Source organism: Pimephales promelas, chromosome 9 (genome assembly GCF_988280905.1).
Source record: "Pimephales promelas chromosome 9, fPimPro1.hap1.1, whole genome shotgun sequence".
Classification (NCBI taxonomy): Eukaryota; Metazoa; Chordata; class Actinopteri; order Cypriniformes; family Leuciscidae; genus Pimephales; species Pimephales promelas.
In genome coordinates, this window is record NC_142777.1 from 31,014,400 (window position 1) to 31,028,324 (window position 13,925).

General features: G+C 38.4%; 1 protein-coding gene across 2 annotated transcripts; it reads left to right on the forward strand.

Moving 5' to 3' along the window:
- The first annotated feature begins 47 nt into the window (after positions 1-47).
- On the forward strand, positions 48-13,212 carry zdhhc5b (zDHHC palmitoyltransferase 5b). 2 transcript variants are annotated; one of them, XM_039648787.2, is made up of 13 exons: positions 48-442; positions 1,877-3,177; positions 3,260-3,381; positions 4,154-4,311; positions 4,420-4,592; positions 4,682-4,784; positions 4,890-4,981; positions 5,082-5,196; positions 5,869-5,977; positions 6,098-6,204; positions 8,589-9,337; positions 9,653-9,676; positions 10,786-10,875. In XM_039648787.2, exons 2-12 carry the CDS (start codon positions 3,041-3,043, stop codon positions 9,672-9,674), a joined length of 1,887 nt encoding a protein of 628 aa, XP_039504721.1. In that variant the 5' UTR covers positions 48-442; positions 1,877-3,040; the 3' UTR covers positions 9,675-9,676; positions 10,786-10,875. The 2 variants fall into 2 exon arrangements, with proteins under 2 accessions (XP_039504721.1, XP_039504720.1); XM_039648786.2 differs by lacking the exon at positions 9,653-9,676 and having other exon boundaries at positions 49-442; positions 10,786-13,212.
- The last annotated feature ends 713 nt before the right edge of the window (positions 13,213-13,925 follow it).

The window sequence follows — 13,925 nt, forward strand, 5'->3', positions numbered from 1 at the left end:
GTGAAATTACATCCTTTGAGCAAACAAATTGAGCAATTATTTAATTTGACATGGTACAGTGTGTAGACACGAATCTCTTCCGGATCTCATCCCGTCTGGATGTCCTATGCCGGTGTCCAGAAATGAAGCTGGGGACGAGGAAGAAGAAGATGATGATGCCTTAAGGGTTTTATTTGTGGCTTATCAGACTCTGCATCGGATAAACGACTTGGGGAGTTTTCAGCCCCGGGCGTATACACAGATCAAAAGCCGTTTCCCCGGCCGTAGCAAAACACGGAGATTAAGGGAGAGAGCGGATAGAGAGAGCTGAAGCTCCTCTCCCATCAGATATTACCACTAACCCGGGCCAGGGTGCAGAAGAGAAACCGAATCTACAAATCACAGGATGCGTGAATAAATTCCATCCATTTAAAGTACTTAAAGTGGGGATATACGACACAGAGTGAGTATATAGCTGTGGATGTCATTCATAATAAATGTGTTATTTATTTGAAAGCCTTTAGGCTCAAGTGGCTATTTGCTTTTGCTCTGTTTTGAAATCGGTTCAATAGCACCGCGTTTCAGTTTCCTTCAGTCGAGACTGTAACAAATCGAGTCCCAGGCTTGACTTAGCGGCCTAGTTAAATAGAAGGCAAAATACGATGTGAAAAGTTAAATGATCGTGTTTTACTGTGGTTTATAAGTTATTTGTGCTACTACTTAATCATTATGCATTCGTTCTGTGTTTTGAGGTATTGTTTTACTGTTTAAGGTAGTATTTTGGTGGAGGACTAACGTTATTTTCTTAACTGGGGTGATAAGCTTACGAACACGGGACAAAACCGTAGGGGGGTTTACTCTGAATTTTGCTTTAATGTTTGAAATAGTTTGTTTTTATATTCAAGTAATATTGGGACTCAATTCACCAGTTTAGTTTGTGTTTTTGCTGTAGTGAATGACTGCTTCCGCTAATGAGTTGTCTACGTTACATAGACAGCGTTTTTATGCATTATCTCTATTCAAACGTGTGCAATGCACATTTAAAGCCAAGAAATGTCTAGGTAGATGGACAGCTAAAAACAATTGTAAATGTAGATTTTTCTCTTCCTCAAAGTGCATCTATGGAGCTGTCTTGTAAACATTACAGTAGCCGGTGAAACCACATTATAGTCACTGACTCACTGTGTTCTACAAGACTGTGTAATTGTTAAACTGACCATTGTAGGTCAGTGACATCCTAATATAATTTTCCAGTTAATTATTGATTGTGTGGTCTGGTCAGATATCATCTGACATCCATCAGCCAGTTAATTATTGATTAAAATTTGATGGTCAGATATGATCTAACATGTTTATTAATTAATCAAATCAAGATGTAATTCCCTTATGAACTGAATCAGTTTTCAGGTGTTCTACTGTGAATGAAGACAGCATGAAGTAGCTGTAAGAAAAGAAGATTATGAGTCGTGTAATAAGGCTTGTGTTTGCAAGGCTCAAGGTCACTTTGTGGTCAGTGGGACAGCAAAGCCAAGGAAAAAGGGGATTGTAAACGGGGGATGGGTTTTGGGGGGATTGTATACAAAAAAACCTGGTTGAGAGAATACAGAAAAAAAAGAGGCACACCCTTTCCTGGTGAGTCAGAAGTTGTGACACAGAGAGCAGCAAAAGCATGATCAGGTTTCAACATGATGTGTGTACACATGTAGGTTTCACAATTCATTGCTTTGTGTTTCACTTTGTTCATGTGATGATCATTCGTTTGATACAGGCTGCTTATAAATGAACTGGAGATACAGGCTGCTTGTAAATGAAATGGAACCACTATGGAGACTGTCAATCTGTAAGATCTGGTCATAAGTTCACATCTTACGTGTTTTATTATCTCCTCTTCTTATAGATACCGCTCAGGCCTGTTCTGTTAAGGAATCAAAAAGGAGCAGGGCAGCATTCTAGACACATCAGCGTCATCAATGTGAGGAAAGAAAGGCCTCATGGGACACTATGCAGGGGTAAAATGGTTTGCACACTCACGTGTCACCAAGACTTGGAGTTTTCAACCCTGGACATATACGGATTGTGTGCAATTGCTGTGGTGGACACGCACTCAGCTGCGTGCGTTGCTTTTTTTCATATGAACCTCTGAAAAACAACTCTGCCACTTTATCATGTGAATATCTAAACTTGCAAGATTCGTGTGATTGCGACCCGGGAAACTGTATTTTTCTGCTCGCTTTTCTCCCAGTTTGTCTCTTATTGAAGTGTTAGAATAGATCACCCCAGAAAAGTGGAGAATGAGCTCTCATTTAGGGCACAAGACATCAAGAGCTCTGTTTTTCTAGTAATTACAATCTTTTCTTAGACGGACTGCTCCTGGGGGAATCCAGACTCCCATTGAGATTGTAGAAAGAAAGTCTTTTTTTTTTTTTTTTTTTTGTCTTGTAGTTATTTTTTTCCTCATAATTTTGTTTCATTTCAAAATACAATTACCTCCCACCAAAACCTTTTCCCTTTCTGTAGTCTGACATCATACTCGCATCCGATCATCTGCTGTGATGCTTTAAGAAATATGAATTTGGTCTCTGCATGAGCGATATACTGTATGAATGGCTGAACTCAAATTGCTGCTTCCTTTGAGCTCTTTTTGGTGTACCATAAGGCTTACCAGAGATTTGCACTAAAAGAGCTTTGCTGTTGCTTGATTTTCCTTTAATGACCAAATCTTGTTGCATTCAAGCCATATGAACTTATTTTTGATTAAACTAGAGCTATTTTTGTATTACAGTAAAGTCATAGTATCACAAATTATGTGTATATGAAGTAAGTCTATTTTTTATGTGTCAGCACAGACGTATACAAAAAAACATCAGCACTATTTTTGCATTAACATCTGATTTAGGAAAGGAATTCACCTTGATTAGTGAGAACAGAATTCTCTTTATATCAGTTTCCCTAAAGTTATTATGGCCATAGCTACACACCATCTTCACTCAGGTGAGAGACAGGCTTTTTTCTCTCTCTGACAGCTTCCCCTGTTCCCCAGTTTTTTTTTTTTACTCCTCAAATGCCTGTGGGTCTCAGTGTGGGCGGGGCTCTTGGAGACCCCTCCCCATCCCGCCCATTCCGCCCCAGTCGCTATGTGCCTGTTTCCGCTGCAACCGCCTTCCTTGTGGGGGCCACTACACTGTTTCTCTGTTTCACGTGAGTAGAACCTAAATGCATTAATACAGAAACTCAGTGTCTCAGTATTACTGTACGTGTAATGAGAGAAATCTCTGTGCAGGTGTCCATGGCTGTCAGAGCGGATCTCCTCCACCATTCCGCTCTATAATGCTGTGGTCTTTCTCTTCACACTGGCCAATTTCTGTATGGCCACATTCATGGACCCTGGCATCTTTCCAAGAGGTACACACTTCAGTTTTTTTGTAATTTATATTGAGAAAATGTGAGTAAATCCTGCTTAGTTGTGTGAATGTGGGTGGATCTGGATATAAGGGGCACCTCATTGTGACCAAAAGGGCACTTTCGCTTTCACTTTCACGATTAAAGGGGTTGGGGCTAAATATTTAACAATATTACTGTTGTTACTGTATTTTTAATTAAATAAATGCAGTCTTGGTAAGACTTCTTTCAAAAACATTTAACTCATTTTTATTACCCCAAGCTTTTAACTAGGCATGCACTGATATGAAAATATCGACACCGATAACCGATAATTCTATATAATTGAAAGCCGATAACCGATATATTGGCCGATAAATCCAAATTTTTATAGAATTTTTGAGAGCCTGATTACAGAAACGAAAGTCTCAATCTTATGTCCCAAGCACACAATTATAATGTTCTTGGGATAATTTTATGTAGCCCATATGACAGTTGCACTTAAGTGTATTTTCCTTTTTTGAAGTAATTCCAATCATATTTCAAGAAATTCAAAACCATCATGGCGAACAGTGCGCACACATCTAAAGTGTCTCAGCTGAAGGAAATAATCTATTATTTATCGGCTTTAATATATCGGCCAAAATGTCTTATTGGGCTGATAATGATAACATTAAAAATTAACATAGGCCGATACCAATATGGTGGCTGGTGTATTTCATGTGTCATGAGAAAAATAGGACCTGGACAGTATTTATTGTGTTTGACCTGTGACGTGTGCGCACATGTCTTACAGCTGAGGAAGATGAGGATAAAGAGGATGATTTCCGGGCTCCGCTTTATAAAACGGTGGAGGTGAGGGGCATTCAGGTGCGGATGAAGTGGTGCTCCACGTGCCGCTTTTACAGACCACCGCGGTGTTCACACTGCTCCGTGTGTGACAACTGTGTGGAGGTACCCACATATTCATGCAGTTTCACACTAAAGTTTTCAGTGTTTTGGTTATTGTCTTGACTTAAGACTCTTGTCTAAATGTGTGTATGCATGTGTGTCTGTGTTTAGGAGTTTGACCATCACTGCCCATGGGTGAACAACTGCATTGGGAGGCGGAACTATCGCTATTTCTTTCTGTTCCTGTTCTCGCTCACTATTCACATTATGGATGTTTTTGGCTTCAGTCTGCTATACATCCTCCATCACACTAAACAACTGGACCAGGTCCACGCTGGAGTTACGTATCCTTTACACATAAAGCCCTCCCATATGCATGTGCACATAAATACACATGAACCTGTTCTGTTGGTATCCTTAACACGCTACTCAGTATGGCAGTGATGTGTGTAGCTGGTCTGTTTTTTGTCCCGGTTGCGGGGCTCACTGGGTTCCATGTTGTTCTTGTTGCCAGAGGGAGAACAACCAATGAACAGGTGTGTCTTTTGTCCACATTGTACGTGTTCAGTCGAACAGAATGATGTTATTTTTCTGCCTGATTTCCAAGGGCGTGTTTTTAATATTCCTCTCTTCACCCGCAGGTGACCGGGAAGTTCAGAGGTGGCGTTAACCCCTTCACACACGGATGTTTGAAAAACATTGCATACGTGCTGTGTAGTTCGCAGGCTCCCAGGTTCAAAAATCGTGTTTTCTTACAAATAAAAATGTGTTTTGCAGATTTTGTTCAAAATGAAGTTCTAATTGTATGTAAATGTTTTTTTTGGGGGGGGCAGGTATCTTGGTCGCTTACGAAAGCCTCGTTCTGTTCAGATCCAGCCACCATTTTTGCGGCCACCTCTATCTGAAGCCCAGCTAGCTGCTAAAGTCCTGGATAATGGCATCCAGGAGGTACAAACATCTTATCATACCTTTTTTCATCATGCTAACATTCATGGTTTGCAGCCGCAGTGCTTTCCAAATGGACTAGGTCTGTAATGGTAGTTTTTTGTTTTTGCGCAGTGTAAATTGATTCAATAAAGATAATGTAATAAATATAATATAATAGATCAACTTAGATATTTGTGCTGGTAACAGAAAGGTTGTAGGTTCAAAACATAAAGCAAATTTGATCTTTTTTATTAAATTTGTTGTTTTTTAATATTGTTGGACTGTCAATAAGTGGTCATCAAATTGCTTATTTAATGCATTATAATAATTAAAATATTCACAATGAATTTGATATGTAATTGTTGTAGCCTAAGCCTAATAATTATTTGGATACTGCTGTGCAAAACAAAATTATGAATACAAAAATAGTAAATATTGGTTCTGCTTTTCTAACATGTAAACACAAAAATAACATGTACAAAAATCAATATCAGTCACACTTTTCCATTCTTACTTCCAAACTTGACACTATTTAATATTTGCCATGCTCTAGTGTTTTCGTTTCAGCTATCTCTACAGCTGAAATGATCAACTTGCTTTTAAAAGTAATCTCTGTTCAGAGTTGGGTCATAAAAACCCTTTAGACTAACTGGCTATTTTTGATAAGAGTTGCTCTGTGTGTGTGTACTTCAGTCTAAAAGTAGTCTCGAGATAATGGAGAGTCAGTCCACTGACGCTGATCCACCTCCACCACCCAAACCAGAGCACAGATACCCTGGGCTGCCTCACACACAAAATGAAGGTTGGTGCACATGCATCATAAATGTCAGATTATTAGTAATATTACTTTTTCCCAATGAGGTCAAGTAAAGATAAAAGGAAAAAATAATATATTTTTATAACAATCTTTTCTTTCAATCAGAGTGCAGCTTGCTGAATGAGACTCCACAAACACCTTCATTATATAAATATAGGCCGGCCTACAGCAGCCCAGGAAAAAACCACACGGCCTCCACACATTCCAGCAAGGTAAGTCTAAGTGGAGTACGCATAAGTTCAGGTACAGAAAATGTCAAATATTTTTTTTGTTTAAGACAACTAAAAAAATAATGCACTTTGCATTGCATTTTCTTCCTTTTTTGTTAATGCTTTCTTTTATTATTTTTCTTGATTATCTGAAATCACTGGCAGTCAGTGAGCGAGTAAGTTTAGATGTGTCGTCTGTTGTTATGGTGTGTTGTCATTTTGACTCTGCAGTTGTTGCGTTTTATTCAAGCTGGACTCTTTCCTGTTGCTGTTTTCCTCATTCTTAAGCATAACTTGACTTCTTTCCTTCATCCATTCTGTAAAAAATGGCATGAATCTAGTGTCAAATCCTCCTTGATGTTTTAAACATAATTCTTGTGCCTCCATACGTTCCTACGGAGCCCCCAATGAGACATGGTGATGGGGGAAAATATGAGATGGAAAGAAAAACCGTTTCAGCACTTCTGCGTTCGCTCAAAAAAAACCTTTGCATTTTGCCGAGATACTTTGCGTCCGCTCGCAAACTTTTGCATTCTCTCACAAAACGTTTGCATTTTATAATGTTCTATTTTGAGTATATTAAACTTGCAGTGACTGTATTTTGCCCCAGTCTGTTTAATTAAGTAAAATAATGTCAGATACAGGATTCAATTTGAGATTAACGGTTTGTTCTCAAAAGCTCTGAAAAATAGTTTTTCTATGCTTTTCAATGTAGTCGAACGTAAAACTTTGCACAAGAATGCAAAGGTTTTCCAAGCAAATGTAAAAGCATTTAAATATAATTTTTCCTACAATCTCTAATGTCCCCATAGGGGCTCCGTACGTCCCTTTTATACAGTGTGGTTTGCTCAAACTTTCATTTTATGTGTAGAGGTCGACCGATAGTGGGTTTTACCGATACCGATATTTAGGTTTGGCCGTACATGCCGATAACCGATTATTCAACCGATATTTTTAAAAATGGATACTGGATTAAAACAAACATTACGCTCCAAGTAAAACATTGCAGAACTGAAATGTGCTAAATTAGTTAAACATCCAAAAATGAATATATTATAACTTCTACAGAAAATAATTTAAACATTAAAATATTACAGGTCAAATATGTGTTGTTGTTTTTTAGCTATAACCTAGAAACATTTGTACATTTCATAGGTAACACTTTGCAAGTCCCATTTGTTAACAAGGATGTAATATAGCTTTCATGACCTATGCATTATGCAATATACAATATACAGTTTTACTGCATGTTTTATTATTTAAGCAATACAACTGTACCTTGATCGTTCATTTTAGTTCATAGGACATTAACTAAGGTAATAACAGATCAAATTAAAACTCAATTTAAAATGTTGAAATTAACAAACAGTGAATAAAACTTCTACAACACTTATTAACCTTAGTTAATGCTAAAAATTGGATCTTATTGTAAAGTGTTCCCATTTCATGTAAATCCAAAGGGTCATGCTTAAAGATGGAAATATTTAAATAACTGCAAAGGCCAGAGCATTAAAATTACATAAATGTAGATCTATATTAAATGTATACTCTCGCTTTATTTGCTTCTCTTTTAGAACACTTGATGATTATCGAATCAAAATAACAATATATATTGAAGTGATTAAAAAAAAACTGAAATCGAGTGCATTTCTGATTTTCTTATGTTTCTGTCGGCTGCGTGAACATATCAGTGTTGAGCGAGCAATCACGACACTAGCTTTAAATATGCAAATTCGCCGGCTAATAATGAATGCATAAAAGTGACCGGCCGGATTTAAACTAATGAAAATAGATGATAACAATTGCGACATAAAACATTTAAGTCACAATGCTTTAATCTCTTGAGGTAGCCATTACTAATGTTATTCCTCTCAGACTTGACAGCAAACATACTGCTGTTATTTCTCTGCTAATGCAGCATCTAGTCAATAAATGAATTACTTTATAATGATATGGCAATATGTACTTTAGTGTTCTGTATTCATACTGTTTCGCTTTCTGTGTTTTAAACACGCATCTCAAGTGTATGCGCTCTCTGTGCTGCTTTTCTCTCCGTACTGCGCGCTGCCTCACGTGTTAATGTAAACAACTCAGCCAATGAGTTTGTTATTTGTCCTCTAGAGGCCGCTCTCGCTCTGTATAATGCCAGCAGTCTCTTCTCGGCGCTCTCGTGCTGTGTAACGGCCACGCGCAGACGCAAACCGGAAAAACTATCGGTGTGGATTTTTGCCGATAACGGTAGTTCCACCAATCGACTATCAGTACGGATATATCGGCAAAACCGATGAATCGGTCGACCTCTAGTGTGTATCCTTCATCTCTTCGGTGATGCTTCAGCTGTCAGGAACGTTTGGTGTACACTTTTCTGTCTTTCTATTTCCTCTCAGATGAGTCGAGGGAACAGTATGACCGAATCTCCCTCTGTCCCCGTCACCACTGGGCAGCCCAGCTACCTCTCAGACCCCAGTTTGTCAAGCCGAGGGGGTGCAGGGTGCCGTGGGGGTGGGGAGGGGGGTAGAGCAGGCTCGGGGGGGCTGGGTGGGGCCTCTGCGTTTGGCGGGCGATCTTACCCTTCTTTTACAGACACCCTCCTCCAATCAGCAGCAGCCTCTTGCTCTTCAAGCCTTCGCTCTGCCCAAACGGCCCACAATGCCCTCGGGCCCCTCATCTCTGAGGGTACGACCTCCACTAGCTACAAGAGTTTAGCCAATCAGACGCGCAACGGCAGCTTGTCATACGAAAGCCTGCTGACGCCCTCCGAAAGTCCAGAGTTTGAGTCTGCTGCTCATGAGCTGTCCCCACCCAGACCGCACCCTCCGAACTCTCTTAGCACAGTACCGGGGCCCCCTCCTATTTTGGGGTACACGTCCCCTTACCTGTCTGCTCAGCAGAGGGAGGGCTCCCTCCAGGCCTGCCCTGCCCCCCTAAGACCCTCCCCCAACAGAGCTTTCATGCACCCAACAAGCTCTCCACCTTCTCGAGCCCCACCCCTTTCTCCTCGCGCTCGCTCATTGGGCTCCCCTCCTCCTGGCCCTGCCCCTGGCCATACACCTCTGGGCAAATCACTGTCCTACGGAGGTGGCGCCGAATTACAGCACCGCCCCTCTACATCAGGGGGCGGGTCTTCGATGCTGAAGTGAGTAATGCCTGCAGATTTTAGCCGTCTCTCTCTTTCCCCGCCCCTCAAAAAAACCTGCACGCCTGTGTGTGTGATGGTCAAGTAGAACATTGAGGTCCAGTGTTCGTGATTGTATTCATTTGGTTTGGTCTCTCTCCTTCTCTTTGTTCAGTAACACTGTCTCTTTCTTCCTGCAACCCATGGCCACTCTACTGTCCCTCGAATTTCTGTACGCACCCTCCATCTTTCTCTGTCCTTTTTCCTTTTCTGTTCTCCCTCTTTACGTTCGTCTGCTCTCTTCTGCCCTCCCTCCTCCTGCCTTGTGGCCATAAGGATGACTATGTCTCTGTGCTAAAGGTTCGTCTTATTTTGCTAATTTTTATGTCTTAAAAGTCAACATATTAATATTTCTACCTCTGTCAGAACCAACTTCTTTTCGCCGGATTAGACTGCTGTTGTAGTTCAAATAGCTTTTCTAAAATCTTAATGGAGCAATTTCTGAATATTATAATATAGAGTAATGCAGGGATGATGTATTTTTGTAGGCAACACGAAAGTTAGTGTCACCCCGGTTCCCTTGCCAAAAACACAATAGGAATTTTTCATTGGCTTTTGGATTATTGCAGAAATAAGCTGTGTACAACAATGGTTTCGAATTCATACTAGGGATGGGCAACGATTAATCGCATCCAAAATAAAAGTTTGTGTTTACGTAATATATGTGTGTGTGGTGTGTATAATTATTTTGTGTATATATAAATACACACACATGCATGTATATATTTATGAAATATTTGCATGTATATACTTTATATATATTTATACATAATTAATATTATGTATAAATATAAATATTCGATATATTAAGAACACATTTTTTTTAAATATATACGTGCATGTGTTAGTATTTATATATATATATAAAATAATTATACACACCACACACACATATATCATGTAAACACAAACTTTTATTTTGGATGCGATTAATCGTGATTAATCGTTGCCCATCCCTAATTCATACACATTTTGTTCATTATGATAATCTTCACAAATATACACAACTATTATGAATTTAAGCCTAAATATACAATCGGTAGAAGTAAAAAGCTAAACGTAGACTGTAAATGAACTACACCATCGTCACATGACTTCAACGTCGCCATTAAGCTATTATGGTCATTTAATTGTAATTTAATATGCATTTAGTAGGCGCTTTTATCCAAAGCGACTTAGATCTGAGGACTAAATCAAACAAGTCATTGTGAAGAGGCCATATGGACTTGAAACCTTGTTTGTGAATGTGTCTTGCTTGTTTTGTCTCTGTTGCATTTAATACATATATTCCTACAACACTTTCGGTGCATCTAAGGTTTTTGGCTTTATTACGTTTTCCACATGCATCCTATCTAATTTTTTTTTTTTAATTTCTCTCTCTCTTTTTTCCCCTCCCACCAACCATTCAGCTCGACTTTTAAACAAAACGTGGCCAATCATCACGCCCACTCACACAAAGCTGCAGGAGGGGTGAAGAAAGTGACTGGTGTTGGAGGAACAACCTATGAGATTTCAGTATGAACTACTGACAAGAAAGAATCAGGATTCACTCTGCGGTTTTAGCCTCGATCGGATATGTGTAAAGCTGCTCAACCACACATGCAAAAAAAAAAGCATTATAAAGGACTACAAACACAAATCGTAAGTGTTTCCCAGTCAAACTTCATCAGTCACTGTGGAGGACATACACTGAGAACGTGGACCAGTGAAGACGAGTCTTACAGCGTTTGGTTTTTTGAATACCAATATGGTACACAAATAACACAGACTTTCATAGTTATTTAAAGAATCATTTGGTACTTCAATGTATTACCTATCGATTTGTACACATGAACTCTGGACATTCAGCCTTAGTAGGCGGGACCATGTGAGACACACTGCTGTCTCACCCAGAATGACGTCAACAGAAACCACAAACCTCTCAGCAGTCAGCCAATAAGCATTTGAAACATTTAGGACATGAATCACTGTTCAATCTTGCATATTCAACAGTTTCAAACCCTTGAAGGGATAGTTCACCTAAAAACTAAAACCCTGTCAACCTTTATCAACCTCATGTTGTTTCAAGACAGTTTGACTTTATATTTTCTGTGGAACACATAAGAAGATTATTTTAACAAATGCTCTTTTCCAGACAAATGTGTCCAGTGTCAGCAAATATAAAAAGAGCACCATAAATGTGGTCCTTACGAGTTCTAAAGTAAAAAGTAGGGATGCACAATATATATATATATATACATTATTAATGTCATCGTTATCGGCCCGATAATAAAATGTGGCCGGTATATTAAAGCCTATAAATAACAGAACAATAATATATAAATAATAGTTCACCAAGATGGTTTTGAATTGCTTGAAATATGATTGGAATCACTTTAAAAAAGGAAAATACAGTGAAGTGCAACATACTGTCTGTCATATAGGCTACATAAAATTATAATGAGAACATTATAATTGTGTGCTTGGGACATGTAGTTTAATGGTGAGACTTTTGTTTTTGTAATCAGGCTCGCAAAAATTATATATAGATTTGGATTTATCGGCCCAATATATCAGTTATCAGCTCTCAAATATAAAGAATTATCGGTATTGGCCAAAGTTTTTATATCGGTGAATCCCTTGTAATAAACCTGTTCCTTACAAAAGTCATTATTAACTGCAAATTCTGCCATCAGTCACAACTCTCAAATTTTATATACATATTCAAACTTTGAGCACAAAATGCAACAATTGCATTTAGTGGTGTTGACAAGACATTTGAAATGTGCATGTGTGCTTATCACAGAATTGTAATTTTTGGGTGAACTATTCCTTTAATTTATTTCTTAGTTCTTTTTTTTTTTCGTTTGTTATTTTATACAGGTACAGATGTATATTATAAGTATTACGTTTGATAAAAAAGATAATATTAAAATGCAGGCATATATGATGTATGATTGTTTGTTTTAGGTGGGAAGGTGTTTGTCAGATATATAAATATATATAAATGGCTGCATCAGCCAAATGTAATTCTCAGCCAAAGAGACTCGTAGATGACAGATAGCACACTCGGCAAGTAGGAGAGAATGTATCTGTAAAGACACAAGTTACTAAAGCACAACATTTTAATCGAAAGGTCATTTAGATTAAGTACTGAAGATATTGTATGCAAATTGTAACTTTGTGTCAGCGTGTCCACCAATCAAGGGAGATACTCTCTTGACACATGGTCACCCAATCACAAGAGAGTTTATTTATTCAGCCAGAGGAGGCCAGTGCAAGTACAGTACATGCTGGATGCACCATCATATGGATGGGGACATTGATTTTGAAATTTCTTTCTTTCTCTCTTGATTTTTTTTTAAACTGGAGATTGGTTAAAATAAACAACCAGAGTGCAGTTATCTCCTCATAGACTTCTAAGTTTGATTGCATTCGTCAATGTGCGAGAATGAGTGTGAAATATTAGTTTAACTTACCTGTCTGTTGTACAAGAGCACATTCCAGCTATCTTTTTGGTTCAGATCAGAGGTCATTCACGTCTTTTGTTAGCTCTTGAGGTCTGAGGACCAGCGGCCGGTCAGTGTAGGATACAAAAGCCGCTTATGCAGAGACACATGCAAGGTTTTTTTTAATCTTTTGTCATTTCCACCATGGCCTTATGATGCCTTTTTAACTGTTATCAACGGTATTTCAGTCTGTATACTGGATCTGACATGACGGTTAGATTGTTGTGTTGAGTTTTGGGGAAGAATGCCGACTCTTTTTAACCCTGTATTCCTTTAATGCCGCTGACTCTGAGTCATATGAGCAACACATTTTCAACAGAACAATAAATGATTCAAGAGTGAACATAAGCTAAGCTTTGTCATTTTACATATTTTTATACCATTTTGTCATGATGTATAATGCATATCAGTAGGTGATTGAGGTGTAAAGATTCAGTTCGGACACCTGCTTCACTAATAACAAACACAATCTGTAAATGCATCTCTTGCTCTGGAGAATTCAGAAAGTAACTGATGGTTTAAGTGCTTTTGGGATTTGGTTAAGTACACGTGGTAATCCTTTAGCAAAAGCCACTAAGGCTGACACAAATCTTCTAGTTCAATACCTTTCTGAGGTCAGAGAATATGCAGACGCAAGACTAAATAAGCTAAAAAAAAAACTTGACTAAAGTAAAGTAAAGGGAGGACACCAAACTTTGAGGCAGTAGCAGGCACTAATCAAAAATATATATATATATTTTTCAGATTCTCTTAAAGAGAAGCCTTGTAGTATACTCTAAATTGAATTGGTTGTGCATAAAATAAAACATTTTCTTTATATTTATTGAGTGGTTCTTGTATATTGAGTCCCAAACCTGATCAAATTAAAAATAATTAAGTGTAATAATAGGAAAATAAATAAAGAAATACACTCACCTAAAGAATTATTAGGAATAATAATGTGTTTGACCCCCTTTCACCTTCAGAACTGCCTTAATTCGACATGGCATTGATTCGACAAGGTGCTGAAAGCATTCTTTAGAAATTGTGCTGAAAGTACAATTTCTATTTTGCTGAAAGCA